The 27,690-nt window shown below is 38.5% G+C and overlaps 1 protein-coding gene across 5 annotated transcripts in view; it reads right to left on the bottom strand.

Annotated features, from left to right (window-relative positions):
* Positions 1-27,690, bottom strand: part of Myo1b (myosin IB) — a 171,244-nt gene that overhangs the window by 59,801 nt on the left and 83,753 nt on the right. For all 5 annotated transcript variants that reach the window (XM_046447331.2, XM_046447333.2, XM_046447332.2 and 2 more), the window contains 3 exons: positions 17,057-17,161; positions 13,066-13,112; positions 7,905-7,968 (listed from right to left, as the gene is read on the bottom strand). In XM_046447331.2, the coding sequence (XP_046303287.1) occupies positions 7,905-7,968; positions 13,066-13,112; positions 17,057-17,161 (216 nt within the window). The remainder of the gene's footprint in view (positions 1-7,904; positions 7,969-13,065; positions 13,113-17,056; positions 17,162-27,690) is intronic.

The following is a 27,690-nucleotide window of genomic DNA, read 5'->3' as shown; positions in this document are numbered from 1 at the left end:
GGACATATCACCTGACCACTTTAATTTACTTAAATGTGCCCCTGAATTAAGTCAAAGCAGAACACTGGCACAGCCTTCTCTTTCTGCCTTAGGTACTTCTGCCACTGCTGATGGAGCCTCTGCTAACGAGATTTAGTAAAGAAGGATGATTACTAGACGCCAGATATTTAGTACAGGAGAGAGTTCCAGAGTCTCCAGATAGCTCAATGCAGCTGTATCCACCCCAAGATAAAAAGCTTATACTAAGTTTAATATAAATTCACATTTTAAAGGAAGAAATAAACTTCAAGGCTTTCTAAAGGAAACATTAAAGAAGCAGGGAACAAGAAACAATGAAATCAGAAATTGCCCCTCTACCCCACCAGGCCTGCTGTTGCCACCCAACTGTTGGCACACATGTCATATTGCAGGGCTTTCTTAACTAATTTCCAGCTAATCCACGACATGTACATGTGCATGTGCATGTCACAGGACAGCCTCCCCAAGGCATAACTTGAAAAAAAGAAAACGTCCATGAATGCACCAGCTGGCAAATGAAAAAGACCTTTAATTGAGGAAGGAATAAAAATAAAAAGGTTGGGAAGAAAAAAAAATCTCATTACTTTGGTAAAGGAAGGATTAGATAGTTGATAAGAATTTATTTTATGCATCATCTCCTCTCCTAGAAAAATAAATAGTGCGAGTTCCTGATGAAGGCTTAAGAAAGAATCAACTTTGGCTCAGTTTTTCAAGTGAGGTCAGAATGACAAGGAAAACCCCACTGAGAGTCTATGACTCATAATGCTGGCCCCCAGGGTGCACATCTTCTCCAATAGCTCCAAGGCCAATATTTGAAAAACGCACCACAGGGGCATTTAGGTTCTTCCAATGGATTTATGCCTCTTCATTAATGCAAACGAATACATTAAACAATAGCATGTGCCTGTAATGTAAGTAGCTATAATTTTCCTACTTTTTTTTTTTTCATCAGATAATAAACCCCCACCCCTGCCCAAAAGTGCTAAATAACCAGTGAGTTACTGGGCATAACTCACAGTACCTTCTGTGAAAAATCTTTTTTTTTTTTTTAAAGGGGGGGGGAGGGAGAGAGAGAGAGAATTTTAATATTTATTTATTTTGTTTAGTTCTCGGCAGACACAACATCTTTGTTTGTATGTGGTGCTGAGGATCGAACCCGGGCTGCACGCATGCCAGGCAAGCGCGCTACCACTTGAGCCACATCCCCAGCCCCGAAAAATCTTGATTATGAACTGATGTTTACTTACCAACTGCAGCTGTATTCTAAAATCAACTCTATGTTTTTTGGAAGTAGACAAGATAAATCCTCAAGAATGACAACTGGGAAGGTTCACTAGTGACAAATTTTAAATATTAAAAAGACTGGGCAAAGTCTTTTCAGGAATCATTTACTATGCATGTTTATTACAGTTCTTTAAAAAAAAAAACACACAGAAAACAGGATGTGATGACCAACTTCAGGCCTCTTGAACAGCAGGTCTCAGGTGGCTCTCTAGCTGTTTGCAGGACAGGTATTTGAGAGATCTAAACATCTGGCTTGCTGTGACATCACAACCCTTCCTCATCTTCCATTGCACTTTATAGCACTTTGGTTTTAAGGAATCAGTCCAAAGTTCTTACTCAAAAGTCAGTTTTCTGAAACTATAAAAATCAGCACTGAAGGTAGCTGTTACATGAAAAGTTCTAACAGGATTCCCAGAGTTAGCCTGAGATTTAAAGCAGTAAGAAAACTTGGCTTATTATTTACCTAATAAACTACTATTTATTAATAGGATATGGCTGCATTCACTGTATATATGTGTTTTCACAAGAATGTTTTCTGATACAAATTTAAGACCTAACTGAGAATTTACTCATGCATGTATCTAAATCTAAAATTCTAGATTCTAGCAGGTTACAGTTTCCTTGAGGAGGTGTCGTAACAGTTGAACAGGTGAACTAAAACTAATGAAATATCTAGAACTTAATGTTATTATGCATATTATTTTAATAAACACAGATTCATTCCTTAGTACAAGGTTTAGATATATTTGAACACGTGGTCTCTTCTTTATTTACATATAGTCTTATCTCATGATAACCATGGACTTTTTTGTGGTAAACTGATTTTTGTTAAAAATTTTGTTAAAAAAAATGCAAGTTCAAGACAAAAGCATCTACTTTTATCTAAAGACATGCATGACTGAATAACAGAATTATTCTTTCAGAATGTCAATTTTATTACTAAAAATACTTCAATTTATTTGTTTTCTTAAGGAGTTTTAAAAATCAAAATGCTAAAGGGGGAAAAAAACAGTTTGATATTTAAACTAGGTAATGTATTGTCTTAGTTTTTTGATGATGTGTGACCATAAAGAAGACAGATTAAAAACAGATACCATCTACTGGTTAAGTATTTGCTAGTTACTAAGAACTGACTCATGTACTGGCAGTCTCTAATTCGACCTCAGTGCTTATAGTCTCAGGAAACAAAGCAGGTTACAGTTTCCTTGAAGAGGTGTCGAAACAGGCAGTTTCACTTCTAATCAATGATTTGCCAACAATGAAATCAAAGATATGATATAAAAGAAAGGAACAAAGTGATAAATCTCAAAAGAAAATTATGTCCTATACCCTACAAAATAGCATGATTGTGCTCCATACATAAACAACATGCACATAAAAATATGAGACAACTGTATCATAAATTCAAAAGAAACATAAAAGAAAAGGAAATTCAGAGCAGTTTGCTCCATCCTTCACCTCCCCTAGGAAGGGAGTGGTCACCTCCTTCTGCTATAGTTTCTCTGGGAAGAATTTTCCTTAGGTCACTCCCCAGCCTCTCCCCCTCCTCCCTCCTATTCAGGCAGTGAGGTTTGGAGAAAGGTATGGGCATGTACACATGCTCAGCTTTCTGGGGTCCTCATGCTGCCCACATAACCAGTTCTACTCCTCAGTGCTGAGACAGTGGGGTGATGTACACAGGAGAGGGCCAGCAGTGCTTAGTGCTGTGGAGGACCACCTGACTGCCAAGCTGCCAGAGGACTACTGGCACACCTATGCACTTAGGTGATAACACCAAAAGTCACTTTCTTCAACTTTGACTTCAACAGTAGTAACAAAGCCACTTCCTCTACAATTTAATTCCCATGCCTATTTTTCATGTATTTCCAAACAGGGCGAAGGAAAGGATATTATTATTAGTTAGTATTAGTTAGTTTTGGCTGCATAACAAACCACCCCAAAACTCAGTACTTTAAAACAATTTTTATTAGCTCAGAACTTTGGGAGTCAGTTGGGCAGTTCTGGTCTGAGTCAGCTTGGTTGATCTCTGCCAGGCTTGGTCAAGGGCTGGCCAACTGGCTGGCAGCCAACCTAAGATGTCCTCTCTCACATCTGACAGTTCATTCTATGTGCAGAATCATTCAGCAGACCATTCAGATTCATTCACATGGCGGTGATGACAGAGTTCCCAAGAGCACCAAGGAAGGACAAACTCCAATGCGTAACCAACGTTCAAATCTCTGGTTGTGCTATATTTGCTAACTATTCCACTGAGTAAAACAAATCTCATGGCCAAGGCTGAGTCAGTGAGAAAGGGAATTACCCAAGGGTGTAGACATGGGGTGAGAAATTATGGTGGCTGTTTTGAAAATCAGCAATCAATTTGTAGCTATTTAAAATAAAACGGTCATAAATTCTTTGACACTTTCCTATTGAGAAATAGGATTATGAGCCCTACCAGGGAAAGTGGGTGAGTCTGTACCCACTTTGACTTACAGTACATAGCAGAAGGGACAATCCACAGAGTCATAAGCTACTTCAGGCTTCCTTCTGATGTTTTTTCGGAGCACTTGCTGTCAGGGTGTTCCCTTCCAGAACACAATGTGAAGCCACATGGAGGCAGCTCCTGTCTACAGCCCCAACAGACCCTGGCCTTACAATTCTACCAGCTGGCCTGACACGTGAGTGACAAAACCTCTAGAGAGTTCCAATCTCCAGTCTTGCAAGTTGCCCCCAACCATTTGTGTTCCCAGCTGAAGCCCCATACATGGTGAGGACAAGCCATTGCTGCCATGCCCCACCTGGGTTCTCAACCCACAGAACCCCAGAGCACTGAAAAGGGCTGCTATTTTATGCTACTAAGTTTGGGGAGTTTGTTGGGCAGCAAGAATAAGCAGAATACACACCAGTCTCCACTTCTGCCTCCCTTCACCATTCACAGGAGCATATACTTTTTCAAGCTGAACAAAACACAGTAAAGGGTGACGCTTCACTATCAATAATTTTGTTTGCTAAAATTTTTTTAAAATGAGTAGCATAGATTATTCACACAAAACCATCCAATAAAAGCAGAGGCTTTATTTCTTAACAAATTTTTCAACTTACATAATTACTTATGTGATTATTAATTAATTAATTCAACAAATATATATTAGATGTATACTTTGGTTGCTGGCAATTCAGCAATAAATCAGACTAGGTCTCTGACCTGATTAGCATATATTCGATGAAGGGTTTAGTTATTTAATAGTGAAAAATACCAACACTTATTGTGTGCTTCCTACATGGTAGGTGAGGACAAGCCAACACTGCTGTGAAGCTAATAGATGCTAGTAAAAAATTGATGCCTCATACAAACCCAGTTCAGAACTATTACTATTCCCATTTCAAAGATGAAGTGGAGGCACAGAGAATTAGGTAACTTCCTGTCTTTTTGTGTAGACACTGGAAACCACATGATTAAGCCAAAAAGACTTACACAAGCAGGCTCAGGAATGTGCCCTAAATAATGAAGCAGGACCTATAGGGCTTTCTGTATTTAACCAATTCCATGTCCATATGGACAGCCATATTCCTTGCCCTTCATTTACACTGGTACATACACACTTAACATCATAATGTATTTTCCTAGTGTATATCTGTTATTTTTCTTTAAGCAAATAAAAAATCTCTGGATATTAGCTCCAGGCACAATGTTGCCTGGAGATGACTTATAATCCCAATGACTTGGGAGAATGAGGCAGGAGGACTGCAATTTCAAAGTCAGCCTCAGCAATTTAGCAAGGCCCTAAGCAATTTAGCAAGACCCTGTCTCAAGATAAAAAATAAAAAGGAGATGTGCCTCACTGGTTAAGCACCCATGGTTTAATTGTCAGTACCAAAACAAACAAACAAAATAAATAAATAATAAGAGAGACTGCCACCAAGAGCCACAGATATAAGAAGCTGCCTGTGACTATTGATAAAAGCAACAGGTTTCCAAAGCTTCCAATTTATAACACTAAACACAAAATCCCAAAATATAAATGTATAAATATTATAAGGCCAATAGGCCTAAACAAACTAAGAGAAGTGTTATTTCAGATCCACTGAACATCCTGATGCACTTCCATATTTTCTTTTCTATTCAAGCAAATGTTTGCTGTCTTCTATTTTTTCCTTAACAAGTCTTTTTTTAATTGGAACACTGTAATTACTCATAATAGTGGGATTCATTATGCCATATTTGTATATGCACACACATAATTTGATCGATATCATCTTCTATTTTAGTAACTCCTCTTTCCTACTCACACTAACTTCAGGGTTATGCAAATTTTGAAAGAATTTCAGACTTAAATTTTTTTTTTTTCAGACTTAAATTTGATGCCACAACTCTTATAGAAAGAAAGATGAGTTACTGGGCTTTCTTTTCCACTGTTTGGGCATACACAACTAGTTGGAGGGATCCTATAACTTTTTCAGGGTAATATTTTTAGTCAATAATAATCTGCTTTTGGCTGCTGGAAAAGGAGACAACAGATACTTCATACAAAACAGAAAATCTAGTTTTCTTTTACAGGTTACAAGAAGCTAGAAGCTTTTTGCAGCTTGGAGAGAACACAAGTGGGTTTACCCCACATTGCAATCCACCCCTTAAGCCAGTAGGCAGCAACTCCCAGCGGCCAGCTATGAGTCAGTCCTCCATCTACACAGGAAGCAAAGTCCTGCCTCACCACTAATGTGCACCTTCCCTCTCCAGAGCAAAGGACACTCCTGAACACCAGGGTGTTCCCGCTACCACAGACTTCAATATAATTTCATTGTGGGAACAAACAGTAACAAACACCATATGAAACCCATTCATGAAGATATATTAATCTTAATTGGAAAAGAACTGAATGTTTAATATTTATTTTCCATGGATACTGTAAGAATGAGGGGGCAGGAAGACATTTCTGTTTAAAATTTACACTTTTATAAATTTTAAACTGAAGTTACTTTCTCATACTTAAAATAATAGAGTAATTTCTAATTATTTTCCTAGAATTCTCAAGGGCTATAAGGGTTAAATCATTCAAGAATGTTCAGTTACAAATTCTGTAATTAAAAAAGACACCAAACTTACCCTCATTTTAAAAAGAGTATTATTGATTTAATAAATAGTTTATTTGCCTTATAAAAAGAAAGCACTAAAGAGTCACGAACACCTTTCAGAACAAAAACTGATCATTCTTGAAAATGGTGGTCTTTGAACCAAGGCATCTTTCTCTAGATAGCTCTCATCAGCTGACATACGTCATGAAAGGAATGTGCCTAAAAAGTTTGTCAGGCACTACAATCATTTGCTTTTGGTTACCTCATGAGTACTTTTATTTCCATATTTGGCATATAAAGTCATCTAACCTAAGCAGCACTAACCTAACTAGGGTTTCTAAGTTATCCATCTCTTCTTCCACCAGACCAGGGCTCATTTTACCTGTTTCATATTTAGGGTTCAGCAAAACATTTCACTTGAAGAAGAAATGTCATCTATTGAACACACTCAGGATACTTGTTTTTTGGTTTTTTTTTTTGTCATTTTTCAGCACTCTTGGGTAATATGGCAGCCAGGGACAATGGGCGATTCAGTAGTGTGACCCTCAAAACATGCAGAAGGCTTCCAAAGGATAACCAGACGAGGTGCACAAAGCCCTATTTGGTTATATTAAAATTTCCAAACAAATCAGATAACAGGGTAGCACCATGGGTACCTCAACCCCCAAAAGCTGACAGCCACTTAACAGACACTAACTATGTCATGTGGCACTCTTGTGCCCACTTCAGAAAACTCCAGACCAGACCTAACCTGATTATGTTCACTTTTTACCTTCACTTTAACAAAATAACACTTCACTTCTACAGTCCCAAAGCATGTCTAAAGGAGGCTAATAAGTCCATGTTTTATCTAACAGACATATCACATTTTAACCATTTAAATATAAGGAAGAGAAATAAAACTTCTCAAAATAACATTTGTAGTACAGGTCCACTCCTTTTGTTTGATAAATGTTTCCAAAATTTATTATTTTTAAACTGACTCTCTGTACTTTGTTTTTAATCATAAACATTTTGTTAAACAAAATAACCCTTAGAGCCAGGTGTGATATTGCATATCTATAATCCCAGTGGCTCAGGAGGCTGAGGCAGGAGGATGGCAAATTTAAAGCCAGCCTTGGCAACTTAGTGAGGACTGAAGCAACTTAGCAAGACCCTGTGTCAAAATTAAAAAAGGGCTGGGGATGGGTTTATGCCCCTTGGTTTCAATCCTGGTTACCAAAAATAAATATATATATATATATATAACCCTTAGATCTTTTCCATACAGAATTGGCTTAAAGACTTATGGAATATAAAAAACAGCTGGACAAAAACTTATTTCTTTAGCAGACTTCTAAAAATATTTTCAAAGACTATTAAGTGATCTTTAAAAAGACTTACAAATTATATTATGAAGCCATGTGAAATGCAAAGGCTAAAAGTCTAAATATAAGAAAAGGAAACATATCCTTATACCCATCTCTTAAAGGTCAAGTATTTAAAATACTCTATTATATGTTCTACCATACTGAACTTCTCTTCAAAGATTTAAGTAAAATACTCACAGTTACTTATCACTCCTCCCAGTGGATCACCCTTAAAGTCAAATTCAATATCCATATATTTGCCCTGTCGAAGAAAAGAAAGGCTTGGTGAGTTTTCAAGTCTACCTCAAAACAGTCAGTCAGTGTACTTCTTAGAGAACATCAAACTAACTTCTTATGTTTATGCACTTGTTTAAATGTAATTAAGAAAATCAGTTTATATAACCATGATGTAAAACAATATGCTTCCATAAATAATTCATACTAAATACCCCATTAGCTCAAAGCAATCTATTCTGGCGCTAATTTAAGAACAGATCTTCTTGGCCATTGTGTCACTTTGCCACTTCAGATATGTGTTCCAAACTCCTGAAGGATGCATGTACTCAATTTAAGAATAAAAATCAGGGAAAATAAAGTAGTCCTTACATACACACTGATTTGGAAGATAAATTACTTTTCAAGGCAAAAAAGGTTCAAATCACGGCTATAAACTCCAAAGATATTGGACAGTGGGTAAATAAACCATTCTGTTTTTATAACTATTCAGATCAAATACACAATTATGTGGTGTGACTAGCTCAGAATCAAAGACTAATAATCATTATTACTATTTTTGGCTTTTGACCTAGATTATACAGCAGTATATAACCCAGGTTCATATTACGCTTTACAGATGGTATCTTGAGACACACATGGAGTTCAATTCTGTGATTTTTAAAGAAATGGTCTATAATTGCCTAAAGAGTAACAAGAACAAAAGAATAACCCCGACATCTGTTTCTTGTTTAGAAAAGGATGTGTTGATCTGGTATGTCAAATCCTGGATTTTGTTTCAAGTCCTACATTAGTAATAGTTAGATTGGTTTATAAATAATTCTCCTTAAATATTACTCTAACTCTTTCTAATTTTCAAAACGATGGGGAGGGAGAAGAAACACGACCACATGGAACTCGGTCAACAATGCGCTCTGTGACTCTCTACTAGCTGAGGCACACTGTCTCACCATCTCCTTTTCGTTGTCATCTACCCTTTAAATCTTCTACTTATGCATTAAGCAACTGTCTATTGAGTACTTCCTCAATGCCAACGTAGGAATACAGGAAAGCAAAGCAGTCTCTGCTCTCAGGGAACATATACGCTCTGGAGGGGACTTGACAAGGGAAACAGTTTGTTCTGGTGTAGGATACACCCTACCATGGGGTCATGCTGCTAAGCATGGAAAGCAGGACAAAATAAGAGCAGGAGTCTTTCCCAAGTGAAATGCAAAGTCTCAGGAGAAGTGAGTAGGAGAACAGGGATAGTGAGTGGGGAATCGGGGGTGGAGGGGAAAGTTGGAGCACACTGTGAAACTGACATGTCCTCCTGACAGCAAGCCATGTCACTGAAACATCTTAAATAAGGAGGCATTTAACAGACCTGCCTGTTTACAAGATCACTTGGCTAGTGGGGGTATGGACTAGAAAGGAGCAAGACTAGATAAATCTGATGGCAGTCAGCTGCAGTGGTAAGGGAGGAAATGCTGGAGGCTTCAAGCAGGAGCAGCAAAAAGAGAAAAAAGAGTTGAGAGCTACCCAGAAAATCACAATGACAGGCCTGGGTTGAAGAAGGAAATAAGCGAGGATATAAAACATCCAGGGATGTGGTCTAGGCAACTGAGTGGACACCAAGACCCTCTACAATGGTGGGGACACAGCAGCTACTAAAGAGAGGAGATTATAATCCTGTCGAGGAGGTTAGCAGTTGACCCTACAGGAGAGAACAGAAGTGGTCCTTGAGCACAGGTGGCAACAGATCTGGAGCTCGGGTGGAGGGATTAGTCTAAGACATGCATGTGCAGGGACGCACATACAGGGGAGGCACAGGATGCAGAATTAATTCAGTTAGCGGGGCCTGAATGATGGCAGTGACCATATGGTGGATCATGCTTTTTAAAAATTTTTTATCATAATTTGCTATGTATGATAGCAGAATGCATTATAATTCATATTATCATTCTTTTTTTAAAAAAGAAGGTATGAGACTAGGATGGAAGATTTGAAAAGAAGAAACACTGTAGAGAAAGGAAAAGGAAGCCAACCATGGAAAAAGAGCTGGTCAGTAGCGAGAATTACGCTGATGATGGAATGGCACCCTTCTTGTGCAGCCATATCCTGATTCTCTGCCAGAAGCTTGGTTTTCTGATCATGCGGCTAGTCTACTAGCAATAACCAGCAACTTCCAATCACCTGAAATTAAAGTGTGAGACTCTAAGACTGACACTTGAAGCCCTCCAGCTGGGGCCTTGACCCATCTTTCCAGTCCTGTGTCCTGAGGCTCATTTCACGCACCCTCTGGTCCGGCAGCCAGGAACTCTGGTACATGCAGGTCCATGTGGCCCCTCTCTTCAGGCTTCCTCAGGCTGGAAGACTAGCTCCTCCTGTCCTCCACTCGACTGTGACACATTTAAATCTTTGGGGCCTCCCAGGACTGTCCCCTGCCCCAGATTCCTCCAGTTTCTCTCTTCTGGATGTCTGTATAGTCTCACCTGTACCTTTCATGGGGAACTTGCTCTTTGATGTGTTGTGTTATAATTATTTTTAGATATGTCTAGTTTTTCTAGTCCATAAGCTTCTTTAAAAACTGGTGCATAAGAAGGTACTTGTTCCAATGGCCCCTATCATTGTTGTGGTGACATCAATGAGGTAAGTGAATACATTGACTCCAGAGATGAAAAAAAAAAAAAAAAGTCTTCAGAAAATAAAAACCAGTTGAAGTCACAGAGTTTATGAAAGGTGTCACAGAAGTGACATTTGATGTAAGACACTGCTAGTGATGTGAAGGTTGAGGGACAGAGCACAGCATACAGAAGGATGCACAACTTCAAAGGCCTGGGGCTAGAAGGTGCTTGGTGTGCCTGGGGATCACACAGGCCCATGTGGGCAGAGTGAAAGAGGGCAAGGAGCAGAGATGAGGTCCCAGAAGGGCGGGCCTCAGCTCAGGCGGGGACCCAGGAGGCCTGAAGCAGCACATGCTATAATCTAGGAGCAAGAGGGCACCATGGAGCCCTTCAGTAAGGCAGCAGGGGAACTTCATTCTGTGGACATGATTCCAGCTGCTGCTAAGGAAAGATTGCAGGCTGCAAGGTGAGGTGCAAGGAGGCCGATTATTAGTTAAAACAGTTTCAAACAAATGAATCATTTTCATACAAAAATTTTATTGCATTGGAGTTTGAGTAATGAAATTTCCCCAACACTAGCGTTTCTTTCTAGTGCTCCCAGCATCTAGCTCAGCACTTTGCACATGGTGGATGCTCAATGCACTGCCCACTCCCAGGAAGACTTGGTCAAGCAAGAAAAAGACTTTCAAAATATTTTTTTCAAAACCAGTTGATTCTCTTTCTTAAATGAAGTTTGATATGTCAAACCAGATCTGCTGGGATGGAGAGGAGGACACCATGGGGCCATCCTTGGGTACACTGGTCTCCAATGTCAGTTATGATGAGCATGTAATTAACTGCAACGCAGCAGACTTTTCCCAATTGTTCAGAGAAAAGATTGAGGAATTCATTCTAGGTTAACTAAACCCAGCTGAAGGAACTGCAAGTTCCCTGGAGTAGAAATACATAATACATAAACCATTATTAGGTTCAGCAGTAACTTTAAGTACTGTAGCATCCTACTACAAAAAAATTATAACATATATTTGGGCGTATTACTAGTCTAGTCACAGACCACAAAGCAGAGAAATTACTAAAAACTGGGCATGAAATGACTTAGCCTATAATCAAGCGTTAATCTCACATCCTAATACCTGTGTTATAATAGGATTTCTCTGAAGCTACTTAATAAGCTAAATCTCCTGCCAAGCCTTTCGCTAGATTTCAAATATTACTAAATGGTAATGACCTTTTAAGCAATATGGCTTTATGCATTTATACTGCCTAAATACTAAATATTTTTGTAAATATTTAAAAGTGTGTGTGCACATAATTGGTAAACCAAATAAAATTTCTAGCACATAAGAAGCCTGATGGTTGGAATTGCTTCTATCTGCCCATACTTCACTTCTAATTCTATTTATGCAATGAGATTAGCCGTGTTTCCACAACAGGAGAAGGCATGGCTCAAATCAGTTATAACAACTTAACAGACTAATCTGATGGAAAAAATTCACAGCCTTGGAATTAGAAATTTATTTAGCCTCCCACTTTCTAAACTCTCAAAATTGCCTCACCTGAGGTCATTCTCTTCCTGAAGCACTAGATAACCCTAATAAGAAAAAAGCCAAAGGGATCTAAAAAGAAGGGGGAGAAAGATCAGGAAGAGCCTTTGGTAGAGAGACATAAAAGATCATCAAAAATGGTCTCCAGTGGCACAAGTAATGTATATGAGAAAACAGTTCAGAAAGCAAATGATTTTTTGTCATAAAAATGTATAAACTTGGTGAAACTACAGAAAAAAAAAGAGCCATTTTGAAACAGCACTATCACATGTACCCTAAACCCCAGCTGTCTCCAGGCAGTGTTGGTGTCTCTGTGAAAACCAGGGGCATGAAGGAGCCTGGCACAGCTGGAGGGGCCCAAATGCCCAATGTAGGGGGCACATGCTGGAGTAAGAGAGGACACCAGGCTGGAAAAGTGACATGGACAAGTGTCTATTAGTGGAAATAGCATCTACTAGATCAACCAAGCTCAAGACATCAATCAGCTTCAGCTCCCCCTGCCAACCCACACACCCTTGGTATTTCTCATCAATCGTATTGATTATACCTCTATCAAGATTTAGAATAAATTCTGGGCCCACTAAATAAGGGATAAGGGTGACAGACTACACAAACTTGAGAGTTTTTCTTTCTACATAATTTCTGATTCTTAATTATGATTAATAATAATACCAAAATTCAGATAAGTAAAAAGTTTTCCTAAATAGTCTCATTTAAATTACTCATGGAATTTTATAGTAGACTATGACAAGAAAATATGATTTTTAAAAAAACAGCTTATCACTCCAAGAATTATTAAAAAAAGAAAATCTTAGAAAGCAAAAATTGTCCTTATAGAATTTTCGGTGTCTCAATAGGAATGGTGCTTTTCGTATTTTAAAAAATGTGTGTATTAAGAAATATTAAACATCTCCTGGTTGTTTAAACATACATAAGCTAAATATTAGTGTTAACACTTAAGCTTATACAAATACTTACAAATCTAGAGGAGTTGTCATTCCTTACAGTTTTGGCATTTCCAAAAGCTAGTAAGAACAAAACAGATGCATGGTTAAAGTTCACAGGAAAAAAAATAATTTCAAGCAGAAGATACAGCAAATATAATTGCTGGCAAATACAACTTGTACCAATGACATTTCTGTACAAACTTTCCATAAAAATATGCTTAACTAAAGTTTTTAATAAGTTGCTAAAATTTCCATGTCTTATTATAAATTCATAGAAAAACAACAAGTTACTCCTCTGATTCATGGAATTTTTGTGAGCATTACCATAAACTTAATCTTACCTAATTCAACACCTTTTAACTCTTTTCAAACAGGAGTCAAGTGAGTAGCCAGTGAGTGGCTTTTATTCTTCTACTATTAACAGGCTATTTCATAATTACTCTGAATATCAAAAGTTTGATGGAACTGGATTAGGTTTCCAGATCAGAGAAGAAAGCATGTGGCACTTCAATTAATTTTAAAACAAAACTACTTATTTAAATATGATCAGTTATATAACTCTGAAATACCAAGATTTGGGAATGACAGTCATTTCCAATAACCTGAAAATGCTACACAGCTTCAGTAGTTTATGTCCATCAGACCTAAGTAAAACTTGTCAGAAAATAAAGAAAACAAAACTGATCTATAATGCAAAATAGGAGCCTGTTTCATTCTTAGTTGCTTTGAGGAGACAAATCTCCCAAGGGACTCCTTTTCAAATGAGGGTCCACAAGAACCATGTGGCTGACCCTCACCAGGCACAGAATGCCCCTGTTTAACTAAGCCTGGGCACTAGAGAGTGGCAAATTAATCTAGAAAAATGATAGCAGAGAAAGAGGCAGTATAAGCTTAAGACATATCTATCAGGAGAGGGAACCCCCATTTGAATCTTTGAAAGCCCAAGAGCGCATCTCAAACTTCAATACGCAACCCAGTTGCCTAAGGATCTTGTTGAAGTGTAAATTGGTCTAGTGAGCCTGAGAGAAATAGGAGACTATGGATTCTACCAAGTGATCCATCCACGCAGACTATTGTTGGGATCCAGAGGTAGCTAGCAAGGAGAAAGCATGATAAAATGGCCAACAGAAATGATTTTTGGAACAAGAGGCTGGACATCAAATATCTGGAGGCCTCCAGAACTTATTCAAGATAAGCAAGGAAAGAGAATTGGAGCAATCATTGCTCAAATGAGCCCTGAGGCTAAAAACTGGTTCTTGTTTTCAAAATAGTCATTTAACAAGAAGTGAGGGAGCACATTTATTAGAAGGTAACTCTGAATATTCAGCACCTAAATGTGATGTGCTCTAATTCACACACTAGGTGGCTGTTTTTTTTTTAATTAAAATAATTAATAATAGTTGGCTTGAGATCAGTTAAGACAAAATTTGCAAAATCAACACAGAAAATGTTCTTTGTTTTAGGGATGCTGCCTGGATGGCTCAGTTAGTCCCTAACACCAAATTCTCTCTTCAACAGAAAGAAAACGAGATGCTGTGTTGAGCAAGGAAACCTGTGCACTGGAGATACTCAAAAAAGGGAATTTTCTAGGGAGGTTCCCATGCTTATCCCTTGTTCACACAGGCCAAAGCTTTTACAAGTGTGATCTTGATAATGGCAAATGTTAACCAAGTTATCATGAAAACTCGACATTCTCATGCTTTCTTTGCTAGGCCTTTGTGGTGGGTGCCAAGTTAACTAACTTAAAAGCCCCAAAGTCCAGCACAGGACGCTGTCACATAAAGGACAGTTTATTGCAGCTTGAAGGTCAGGGCCAAGTGAAGGAATTGCTTAAAAAAAAAACTTGATTTAGGGCACCCTTTGCAAGCCACAAGCCATCTTTTCATCAAACAATTCTGAGTTGCACATTACTAAACACAATCCTAACACTGAAGTCCTTTATTGTGAGCCACAGAATCCAAAACAAGTGTTCCATTATAAAACACTCGAGACACATTCCTCGTTTGTTTTTTTTAAGTTCATTGTTCTAAATGTTCATTTACAGTAGCAGCTCCAGTTCAAAAGTAAAGCATTCCCATAAAAGATAATACAGGCCCACAGTGGACATTTCTCCCATTTCCCGCACTGCAGCCTAGATTGAAATACCACTGAATAAAGAGCCAGATTCTAGTCACAGATGCAAGCTATAACATTCCTTAGCAATGCTCCTTTAGATCACAGCATTCTTAAAATAAGCATCTACAGAATAAAGCATCTACAGAATAATATCATATGAGGAACTCATTTTCTTAAAAGCAAAAACGAATAAACAAAAGTCAGATATTACAATAATAAAATGAAGAGATACCACTTTCTATAGCTTCTTTCTTGGTTAAGTACTGAAGGGGAGGAGAGGTCAAAAACAACGGAATAGATGATTTGGTCTCTGCTTCTCTCATATCCTACCATCCAGGATACAGATGCCAAGGTGTCTCCTTATAATAAAATGGAGAATATGAAGCACGGAAGTGTTTCTTGGAGTCAAAGGGAATGCTCAGGGTTCAGGAGCATCTCCAAAAGGGAAGGAGGAGCTGGGCCTGAGAATAAACACAATAGGGCAGGGCTGCCTTCCACACTATCGGGGTGCCCACCTAGCCAGAGCAGTTGTGCCATAATCTGTGTTAAATCTTGTCCTTCCTGACTTGGAACAAAGAAACCAAACTATTTCTCTAGCCCAGAGATTTTAATGTGTTGTGGTTCTGACTTCCCAGGCAGTGTCTGAAGACATTCTTGATTCTAACAACCAGAGGTAGGAGTACAAATGACATCTAGTGAGCAGAAGCCAGAGATGCTGGCCACAGGACAACCCTCTACAGCAAAGATGTGTCTAATCCAATAGTGCTACGGTGGTGAACCCTACTCTACCCCCAGTAAATGTGTTGCATGACAGTAAAAGCATGCTTATAATATGAAGTGCATTGAATGGCTTCCCATCAACAGGGAAAGGCTTTGATTTACTGTGGGAAAGAATGGTTTATGCTGATGGCACATGCCATCCTTTATGGAATTAATGGAATTTTTCCCTGGCTTCATTTTCAGATGGTGTCTTATAGACTAAAATGTTTGTGTTCCTCTATATCCAAAATCATATGTTGAAGTGCTAATAACCCTTGATGTGATGATATTGGGAAGTAAGGTTTGATGCTGTCATGAGTGTGTGACTCCCATGAGGGATCAGTGCCCTTTATAAAAAAAGAGATTCCTATTGTAATATTGTGTGCATGTATAAACATGTAACAACAAATCCTACCACTATGTGCAACTATAATGCACCAATTAAAAAAACTGGGGGGAAAAGAGATACCACAAAGATCACTCTTGCTCTCTCTCCTGATGTACACAAGGAAAAGATCACACATACATACAGCAATGTGACAGCCACCTACAAGCCAAGAGAAGTCACCTCAGGATGAAACCTACCTTGCCAGCCCCTTGTTGTTCATTTCCAATCTCCAAAAATGTGAGAAAATAAATTTCTGTTGTTTAAACTGTCTAGTCTGTGGTACTTTGTTATAGAAGCCTGAGTTAATACAGGGAGCCAACCTGAAAATCTGTGAGCTCTACAGTCAGGTATAGGCTTTTTATGGCCCTGAAAAAATTGGTCCTTAAATGTTTCTCTGATAGAGCTCATGTTTCTTTAACAACAGAAATAACCGGGCATAGGTATTCTCTTGAAAAATAAAAGAGTGTTACACCATCAATTGCAAATACCAGTTGACTCTTTTAAGCAAAATTTAAGTCATTCAAATAAAAATCAAAAGGGGGAAAAGGATTACAAGTGGGAGTGTTCCTTTTCCACAAGTCAACCACTTCCTCCTTCAAGTTCTTAGAGCCAAGAGTTCCTAGGATGCTTACTTGCTCAACTAGTTTTGGCTTGAATCTCTTTCCTCCTTTTCCCCTCCCAGAATGCCAGATACCTGAAGTGCCCTCAACCTGAATCTACGTTCAAGTGACACTGACCTAATGCACACAGAAAATCCTACCTTCCAGGACAGGGTTGGACTGTAAAAGTTGCTCTTTGACTTGATTAACTTCTGCTCCTTTTCCACAAACAGCGGCCACATAGGACATGACAAGCTTGCTGGCCTCTGTGGATGAAAACAAGCCATATTAGTTCATTAAGCAGAAACCTTAAAACCTCTTTGGGGTCATGAAATTTGGGAAAGAAGACTCACTAAATGGTGTTTTCAAATGCTTTACTCGTGGGGTTGAATGATGCTTCAGAAACATTTTTCAATGTGTGTGCTTTCTATTCAATGACATATCACTGATTCAGGTATAACAGAACTTAGTACTTGAAGGTTACTGCTCGGCTATTAGAAAGAACACTTAGAATGATGGCCAACAAAATCCCAGGAGAATTACATTCTCACAGCAATGAAGTACACACAATTATTGTATTTTTTTTACAGATGACTCAAGCCAAAAATAACTTGGTAACCTAAGCATCTTCACCAAATGTATTTTTAGAGTTTAAAAGAACTGACCTTCCTCAAAATATTTTCTAAATCAAATTGGTTTGCTCACAGTGAAAACCAACTGATTATTCTCCAATTCAATTAAAAAGCTAAGCAGTTAATGTGGGGACTCGCTCCATCCCTTGAGGATATGGTCATTTTCACAGACTTCAGCAGTATCCCTGAAAGGTAAACTGGTAAGAGCAGCAGGTCACATGGGGCAGACAAAAAATTCTTAGCTCAAACTGGTAAGGTGAACAAAATTTCGGTTTTGGTGGTTCTATCCTTCCTCTGATCTCTCTTAGCACCCGCCTCCTAGAATTCGACCCTTTTAACAATGAATTAATTCCAAGGAAGGTTAATGGGTGTTCAAAGATAAAGCCCAAAGTCAAATGAACTTAAGGCCACAGTGAGATGCAGTGAAACAAATGTTCTTATCATCAGGCTTCTGAGAGCCTTTTATATGAGCGCATGCATTGAGGAACTCTGAAAGAGGTCTAGAATGCTTCCTTTCCACCAGTTATTTTCCATGGAATTTGTTTGTCTCCTGTTGAGCTGTCCAGTTCTGCCCTTCCATAATCAGCAACTGGGAAATAGTCAACTATTAAGTGTTGGCAGAATAAAACATATGCCCTGCTCTGGGCAGTTGAGGTAAGGACACTCATCTCCCCAGATCTTGTTTTGTCCAAGTCTTTGTTCTAGTGCCACTGTGCATGGGCATGAGGTCTCCAGGTATGAGCGAGGTGCCTCTGCCTCAGGGTGTAAGAGCAATCTCAACACTGCTACTTCTTCAGAGGAGGCCTGCAGGTGGATTCCAATTCTACCTCTCACCACTGAGGAATAGTAAATGAACAACTTTGGTGCATTCCTCAACATGTACTTCAGAGCCTTTAAGCAAACTAAAAGATCAATGATAACATAGGGAGCATCAAGAATCCATGCACCAAGAATCGCGTTTTCGAGTCCTAATAATACTATTTTTGGAGCTGTAGCTGTAGTATGGTAAAGGGGAAATAAACATTCATAGAGCTCTGAGAAGTTTGGTCGGAGGTTGGGTACTTCTTCAATGACTGCAGTTTCCCACCAATTTACTTTCCAAGTAATGAAAATGGGTCCAAACATATTCCATGGTGCTCTGTGATGGTCGACTACTGCAATCTCCCTGAAGCCTTTTTCTCTTTGTGCTGCTCTTACTTTAAAGGACACTGTCCACATAACACATTCTGCATTGTTGAAAGTTCCTGACTTCCATTTTCCATTGTTCTCAGGGTTTTACTATATAAAAGCTGGTAAACCATGTGTACCCAGTCCTGTCTCTCAGTTCAGACTGACCTGACCTCACTTACAGTCTATATTCCATTACACTGCACTCAAGTCTTTAGTGCTCATTTCCTCCACCCATCCATGCAGGGTCAAATTCTGCTGCTGGTCACATTAGGACACCTTCTTTCTAGGCCTGATGTCTTTCCAGTTGAGGTGAAGCTGCATGCCCGGAAAGTTCCTGGCATTCTGTGCTATCTGGTTCTCAGCTCTGCACTCCTTTCTAGAAATCACAAGTGCATTCCAACTCCAGGTTCTAGTCTCCAATTCACCTCCAGGCTTTCTTTCTCACTGTTCAATCTTCTCAGCAGTATTCTGTGTCCCCCCCCAGCCCCACCTATACTCTCACATACAATATGGATATTCTTTCTTGACACAAATTTCTGGCCTGTATTTAAAACTAGAAGACTGAAAACATGCATAGGTAAAATAAACAGAGGCGCGTGCGCACGCACACACACACACCACACTTTAAATAAAGTAGGTTTTCTCTTAGGTAAACTGATAAGGTATATAATAAGTCCAGGCCGGGCTATTTGTTTATTCTGGTAACTATGGATCTTTCCATAGACAAACTTCAAATTCATGACCACATTGAATTCTCCGCAAATCCTGTTCTGGTCCACGATAGACTGAGGGGAAAACTGCCTTATGGGAAGTGGTAGGTGGCAAGCAAGAATGAGAACATTTTGATGATTGCTAAAATTGATTTGGCTTCTCAGAGACCTCATAATGAGCTGAAAAAAAAATTGGGATCAAGTTCTCTAAGGGTCAAATCTGTTTGAAAATGGCACTGGGAGCAGATCTCTTGGGATTGAATTGGGATTGGGCTTATATTGTCTAGCTGTTAAAACTGTTTATAAGCCAACAATACCTACTCATTTAAATTAAAATTAGAAGTTACTTTTATGAACTCTATTTAAGCAAATTCAAATATTTTTAAATATAATTCAAGGACACAGTTCAATGACATATATCCAACAACACATGTTTTAACAGCATATATCCAAGTTGATAAAAATCTAAGTTCAGATTCTTAACTATCTTCAGGAATTATATTACTAGGCTTGTTTTAATAATTTTTGGAAGCTGGGGTTAAGAGTAATTTTGTTTTTTCCAAAGAAAGTTGGAAAGAAGAGACAAGTTCTATAAGAGATGACTTTCCTAACATAATACTTGATCTTTAACTCAAGCAGTTCATGAGATAGTTACTACTTTAGAAAAATAAGTAAGGATGAGCTAACTACAAGGTCCAATACAGTTGAGTGGACTGTTTCCATAACACTTCACTATGCTGGAAACAGAAAACAATGGCTATTCTCATGAGGCTTTCCATTTCATTTCCTTTTGGCTCTTTAGTGCTAAAGTTCAAATAAATTTGAATCTGTATTCAAATATTTGTATGTTTATACAAACTTTTATGTAATAACTTCTATAAATGAAAAATATTATATATCTCAAAAGAATCAAGAACTGAATATCACCGTCCATATTTCCAAGTCCAGTTTTTGAATTATGTTGACTTAATACTGGCATTTAAACTTGACAAAATGTATCAGCATTGCGCAGAATCAATTCCTGGTTCATGATTTTCTCTAACTCATAGATACTTTACATATGCATATGTATGTGTACATACGTGTTTGTCTGTCACTTGAATGTTAAAATTTGTTAGCAGTTGAACAAACAAAATGTAAAGTATTGAGTCAAAATCTCTTCACCAGAAAATGGTACAACATTTAGGACTGTACAGATATTTTGCACTAACAGACAAATGACCTGTAACAAAATAGTTCTGGATCACAATATCTATATCAGAATTAATTTCTACAAAAAATGGAAAGGGGTTATTTACAGATGACAATTTATAATTCTTAGAATTCTGTAAGAGTAAGAATAACTAACTTAAGTCTTTAGACATTTGAAATCACGTGGATAAAAGCATGGGAATCCCACTCCCAAGATATTAAAACCTACGCATGTTAATTAAGCAGGCTCCATGTGGATTCAATCACTGAATGTATGGGGGTGGTAATAACTAGAAATAAGCAAGCCTTAACTTAAAAAAAAAAAAACAAAAAACAGGGCTTCTAATATATTTATTCAGGAGTTATAGGTATCTATGGATGTATTCATAGATAAATGCAATGTCATGTATGTCACATGTTATATAGCTTACAGGAAGAGCCACACATTTATACACACATTCACAGATACATTTATCTACTTCTCTATCTCTTTAACACCTTGGTTAAGACACCCAAGTTTTTTCAGGGACTGAACTTACAAAAATCTAGTGATTCATAGACCTAAAGAGTAAGACTGCTTAAACCCACAAGGACCTGTTTGCGGACAATGAAGCAGTCTCTCTGCCGCTTAGCAGAATACCCTTATTAGCAGTCCTGAGTCTGCAGGGCTGCAATATAACCCAGCCGCAGCATGTCCAAATTCATCAGTCAGGCAGTCATAAACTGTTCCAAACAGAGATCAAAAATCATGGGTTGTGCAGTAAGAAATGTAGCCTTCCCTATAAGAGGAGTACTGGCTGGTGACTTTTTCATTGAAATAAAACCATTTGTCTGTCACCCATTTTTGAAAGAGGGCCACAAAGCCTGTGATAAATTCTTACAAACATGGATCAAGAGGGACCTTCCTCAGATGGGGAACACACAAAACAATAGCTCACTCCACTTGGCCTTGAGTTTGATTAACCACTCTGCTTCAAGGTGGACCCAGTCAGTGGCATAGGACACCCAGGGATGTTGAGGCTACAGCAGATCAATGATACCTGTCACTAATGTAGGAGAACTTTTGTGGACATAAAGTAGGACGAGGTCATTCGGGGTTTAGCACCAAAGGTCTTAATGAGCAAGGCAGGCTACATAACTCTTCTAGCAGACGGCTGATGAGTTCCTCGAAACTGATGTAACCGTAAAGTTAGAAACCAAATGATTTATAATGTTTTCTTCTTTCAGGATCATCTTCTCAGGCACCAAGATTTATTCTGATGTCCTTGGAAAAATGTAGCTCTGATGGTTCCCTCATGTTCCTTCCTGCCCCAACCAATGCCTGAATGGCTCTCCACAAATTGTCTGTATTCACAGTAGTGAATTTTGAGCTCACTACCTAGAAATACTTGGGCACTTTTATGAGGCATGATGAATTTTTTATTTAGCACAGCAGTGATGAATTAAATAGCACCCCAAAGGGCTCAAAAGAGTTCATGCCTCTCCCTAAGTGCCCATGTTATATAACCTTGCAGCTTAAGACTATCTCTAATGTTTAAGACCAATAACATCACCGTCTGCCAGGGGTGGGGATGGCCTACTTAAATCAATTACTTCTTATAAAATAAGCCCTCTGACACTGTATGGTGATTATCTATATAAACTATTAAGTACAGATTCTAAATGAAAAGAGATATTCTACATAGAGTACACAGAACATTCCAAGTTCTCAGTAAATATCAGTTCTCTTCGTGTTTCATTTACTAACACAGAACTTTAATAACTATGCATACTCAAAACTAAAACTGTCAAACCGATAAATAAGGAGATGTGACATTTCAAAAAATGTTCTAGCATCCCTCTTCCCTCAGAGCTGAGTTAAAGATCCCCCTCTACAAACTCCTCCTCTTCTGTGCAGCAATCTCTACATTACTGTCCATCATTTCATTTCCCCACAAGCAATCTTCATGAAGCAGAGAATTTTAACAACACATAAATCCTTTACAGCCCAGGGACTAAAATTTAAAATCATAGTCAAATTTGAATTTTTCTACCACTGGTTTGGAAAAGAAGTCAGCAAACTTTAGGTGTCTCTTTGGAGACCGAGTAATAGTGGATGGTTTTGAGATCTATAATCAGAAAGAAAAGCTCCTGAGTGTAGCCAGGTGGTTCACAAAAGCAGCAGTTCTCCGGAAGAGCATCCCCTGACAGCACAAGATTTAGTGATAAAGGACAGCTGAAGCATTCAAGACTAGAGCTCATCATGAGATTCAAGAGGCACAATAATAGCTCAAACACAAGACAAATGCTTCAAGTGACTCTAAGCAATGTTACCTTAGGGTATGGTCCAAAGGCTAGCACTGCTCAAAGATAGCCAGTCCATGGACTGTCACTAATCTACAGGTAAAAACAGGCTTTTAAAAATTGTTGTAGCAATTTGACAATTATTTTTGTCTGCTAAAATTTAAGTAAATATTAGTGCTTATATATTCTGCCTGTTCTTGTTATTTAACTTTACTATCATTGGCCAGCAACAGATGAGGGTATGGCCCTGCTCTGGGTGTCTGTGGGGCCCCCCTCCAGCTCTGGCCTGGAGCAGTACCTATCTTGTGTGCTGCACATGGAACAGTATCCCTAGAGGCAGCTCTCCACTCTCCAACTTATGCTTACGAGCAAAGGGATCCCAGGAAGGGCTAACTCCAGGGGAGATGATGGGGGAAAGGATTCCAAGGTGTTATCAGGGCACAGAAACAACAGGACAAGTTATTGAGCAGAAAAATAATAAAAGAGAAACCTACACAAAAAGGATGACAAACTCCATGCCTCTGAGTTCTACCAGAAGAATGAGGTGTTTTGCTGTTTGAGTTGTACTTTTCCCCTTATCAGCATGACCACCAACCCTCTGGAATAGCATCAGCCACCTCCGTTCAGTTTTTAAATAAGATACATGAGCCCAGCAGGAGACAGAATCTGGCTCTAGAAGCAAGTGGTATAGTTAACTCTGAAGAAGGAGGATGTCATACCCTGACAGTGCTAATTAGTGGATGTGCTGCCTTCTTGGAACATATGCTCCAGAGGACATGAAAAATTGGCCAGGACCAATCAAACAAGTGACCGCAACCCACTTGTAATGACTCACTTAGGAACAAATTGATATAATGAGAATGCCCTTTTAAAAAATTATATATATATATATATATATATATATATATATATATATATATGGATATACACATAATTAGTCATAAAAAAGATTGGGTTAAACAACTAAAGAATTTAAGAGGCTTTGGAATACTTTCATGTCTTCTTCCATAATAAAAAGGAAGCTATGAGAAGGGAACAGGTGGGCTTGTAGATACATTCAACAGGATGAAAGAGGGCGTGTAGTTAGAACCCCATGATAAATGCCTTCTGGTAAGGGGCAGAATCTTACCTTACCTTGCCACCATTTTCTTTTCTTTAATTTTCAAAATTATAGCTACATATTGCCAATTATTCTTTTTTTGGTACTGAGTATTGAGCCCAGACAGTGCTTTACCATTGAGACACATCCCTAAGTCCCCCGACCCTCATTTTTTTTTGAAGCTGAGAAATAAAGCAACTTTTATTTTTACTTTGAGATAAGGTCTCACCAAATTGTATAGAACTTCACTAAATTGCTGAGGCTGGTCTTGAACTTGTGGTCCTCCTTCCTCCTGCCTCAGCCTCCCATGTCACTGGGATTATCTGCGTGCACCACCACACCCAGCCCAATAAAACAATTCTTAAAGTGTGATCTGAGAAGATCTTACTTTTGTAATGGTCCAAAAGCAAGAAAGCACAACATAAACACATTCACACTTTAAATAGTTTTGTGTGGTCTGCCACCATTTCCCTCAGTCAACCTGGACACAAACTCACAGCTCTGTTGCTTCTAAGAATTAAATTCATTTCACAGGAAAGAACTGGTCAGGGAAAAGGAAGAAGTAAAAGAATTCAACCAAGATGATCATGTCCTGTTAAATTTCCTACAATACAAAAGAGATCTAAACAGCCAAAGATTGTAAAAAGTGACTGGGGGGGGGGGGGGGGGGGGGGGGGGAGAGCCAAAAGACAGAGAACCATCATCACCCACTGTTGTGAGTGGTTCTCAAGAGAGTTATGGCAGGTAGCTTGGACTGATCTCCATGTGGACACAAAGAATAGGATAAATAGTCTAGCAAGAGATATAGCTTAGATGTAGAACTGTCCGAATTGGAAAGTGGATTTGATGTGTGAAATACAGGAAAGGAAGAAATTGAGATGACCTACATTTCTAGTTTGATAATTAGATCAAATGGTGGTCACGTTTACTGAAATCACAAAGTTTGGTTACAGGAGGGTAAAGACAGAAATCAAGAGTTCCATTTCGTACATGCTTAGATTAAGACATATCTACTCAAGCAGAGATGTCAGGAAGACATTGGATATACTAGCTGGAAGATCTGTTAAGAAGCACTGGCTAGAACAGAAATGTAGAAAATATAAGCATGATCAGGGAATAGTCGAGACTACCTAAAGAGACACAACAGAAAGATAAAGAAAGATACCCAGAACTAAGCAAAACAATCAATTAACTGTTACTAGGAGAGATCTATATGTTAAGTGAGACTGGGCAAAATCCAGGATCATTCTTTGGCCTGATGTTTTTCACGTTTTTTTTTTCCCCCCTAGTTATTTAAATATAGACATAAGGTTGGCTCCTTGGATTGGGAGTGATATTCATTCCATCATTTATATGTAGAGAGAGACAAAACAAAAATCTCTCCTTTAAAAAACACTGGTGGTTAGTGGAAGGAGACTTACCAACACAGGTAATGGTAGTAAGGTACTCAAAAAGAACATGTTCAAGACATGAAGACATGAAGGATAGGAAAGGAGAGGAAATGCAAATGAATGTGACAAAAGTATGCTCTGTGTATCTATAAATATACCACAGTAAATTCCATGTACACCTACAAAACACTGATTTTTAGATAGATAGATAGATAGATAGATAGATAGATAGATAGAAGATAGACCAGTAGAGCCGAGGAAGATGAATAGGGGAAGGAGGAGAGAATAGAAAGAGGGGGCATCAGGGACTGAAATTAAATAAGTTAAATTCCATGCATGGATGATTAGGTCAAAATGAACCCAACTATTATGTATAACTATAATGCACTAATAAAAGTATTAAAAAAAAGAAAAAAATGAAGTGGATAAGAGCAGGGACTCTAGAACCATACTGCCACCACTCAAACCCCATCCCAGCCACTTACTATATAAGTTTAGGCAAATTTCTTAACCTTTCCAAGTCTTAATTTTCTCATCATAAAATGGGGATGACAAAATACTAACCTCCTACATGTAATAGGCTAAAAAAGCACAATGCCCAGCACAGGGAAAGTGCTTGAGGCAGGACAGCTACTCTTATGATTAGTAGATGACAGTGGTCCTAAGGGAGGGGCAGAATCACATTTTGTCAGTTTCTCAAGAGATTCTAACAATAGACCAAAATTAATAAAAATAAGCATGAGATTCTACATGTAGGTTTAAAATAATTTTGTCAGTCCATATTAACTTGAGAAGATTTGACCTAAAAGATATTACATGCAAAAACCCTACAACCTCTTGCCTGATGAAAATACAAGCCTACACATGTGTTATATCAATGGAAGCCCGGGGTCCACAGAATGACAGATGACAGTGCCACCACAACTGAGAATAATCCTAAACTTTTGTTTACTTCCTAGTATGCCACTTGAAACAGCACACTGACAGATTTAGATGTTTCCAGAACAAAATGGCCATGACAATGAGGGATTTGAGAATAAGATCCAATTCTCCTTTAACATTAGCTCTCATAAGCACACTGCACTTTTCTTTCACTACCTTTATAATCTGAATGCAATTTGTACATGTACGTGCATACATACATATGTGTATGTACAGTACAGAGCTCTTGTTTCTCTCCACTACTAGACTGCAAACTTGGTAAGGGCCAGGAAGGTGTCTGCTCGACAATGTATCACTAGTACTTAGCAGAGCACCTTTCAACAACTAGGTAATCAGTAATTATTTTTTCCTGATGAATAATAAATGAATGTATATCACATGAGAAATTTTTGAAGAAAAATAACTTTTAGCCCAAGGAAAATACGATGGTTGACTTAAAATAATTGAGTGAGTGTCTAAAGAAGAAAAATCAGAAAAACTTGGGAAGGTTCCAAAAGGCCGAGTTAAGACCCCTGGATAGAGGCAGAATTCAATTCAACTCTGAGAGAGGAAGAACTTTTAGATGAACCCGTCTGACAGATTCAATGAGCCATCTTACAAAGTGGTAAGCCCTCCATTGCTACAAAAGGAAGAGTCTGGCTGTCCCATGTGGAAGGTCTTATGTGAGACCCGTTCCAATTGCAAGATGCCATGCTTTCTATTACTAAGAATTTTACATGCCAGTCCCTTTCCCTCCATTCTGTCCATCCAAAGCCTAGAATGTGCACAACCCTGCTAAGAAACAGGGCACCATGTCTCCAAGCTCTCAAGAAAGAGAACTGGACACCTGCCTAACCACTCTTCTTTAGGTACACAGTGGGCAGGAAGGGGGTACTCCTAGAGGAAGTGGAGGAAGGAGTCCATGTAGTAGAAGGAAAAGCCATGTCAAAACAGAAGGTGGGGCTTTCAAGTCACAAATCTAAGAGCTTTTGAATGGATTTAGTCAGGTGACTGCCCAGCTAGGGCAGGTTTTCTTCTCTTGATCAATGGGCATTCCAAATATTTAAATCTGATAACTAAACAAACATGCAAAGCACAAACACTTAAAATACCAACATTTACATACTAAAAGAAATGACCAATTAGGAGATTCTTATTTATACAATAAAAAACATTTTTCAGATAAACATATGAAAATACTTGCACCCTCAGCCTCCTCCTCCACTACCTCACCAGTTCCATCAACAGCAATTTTAACATTTCCAAGTTCAGAGTCAGAGAGGACAGCCCTTTTGAATCTTTCCAGGTAGCTGAAGATCCTACGGAAAATCAATCTTCACACTCAAAGCCACAAATCAGATGAAAGCACAAGACAAGAAACACAACCCCCTCCTTTGG

This window comes from Marmota monax, unplaced genomic scaffold, assembly GCF_021218885.2.
Source record: "Marmota monax isolate L192 unplaced genomic scaffold, Marmota_monax_Labrador192_F-V1.1 WCK01_AAM20220418_F8-fsc00007, whole genome shotgun sequence".
Taxonomy (NCBI): domain Eukaryota; kingdom Metazoa; phylum Chordata; class Mammalia; order Rodentia; family Sciuridae; genus Marmota; species Marmota monax.
Note: the sequence above shows the minus strand (reverse complement) of the source record. Positions and strands in the feature narration are given on the sequence as shown.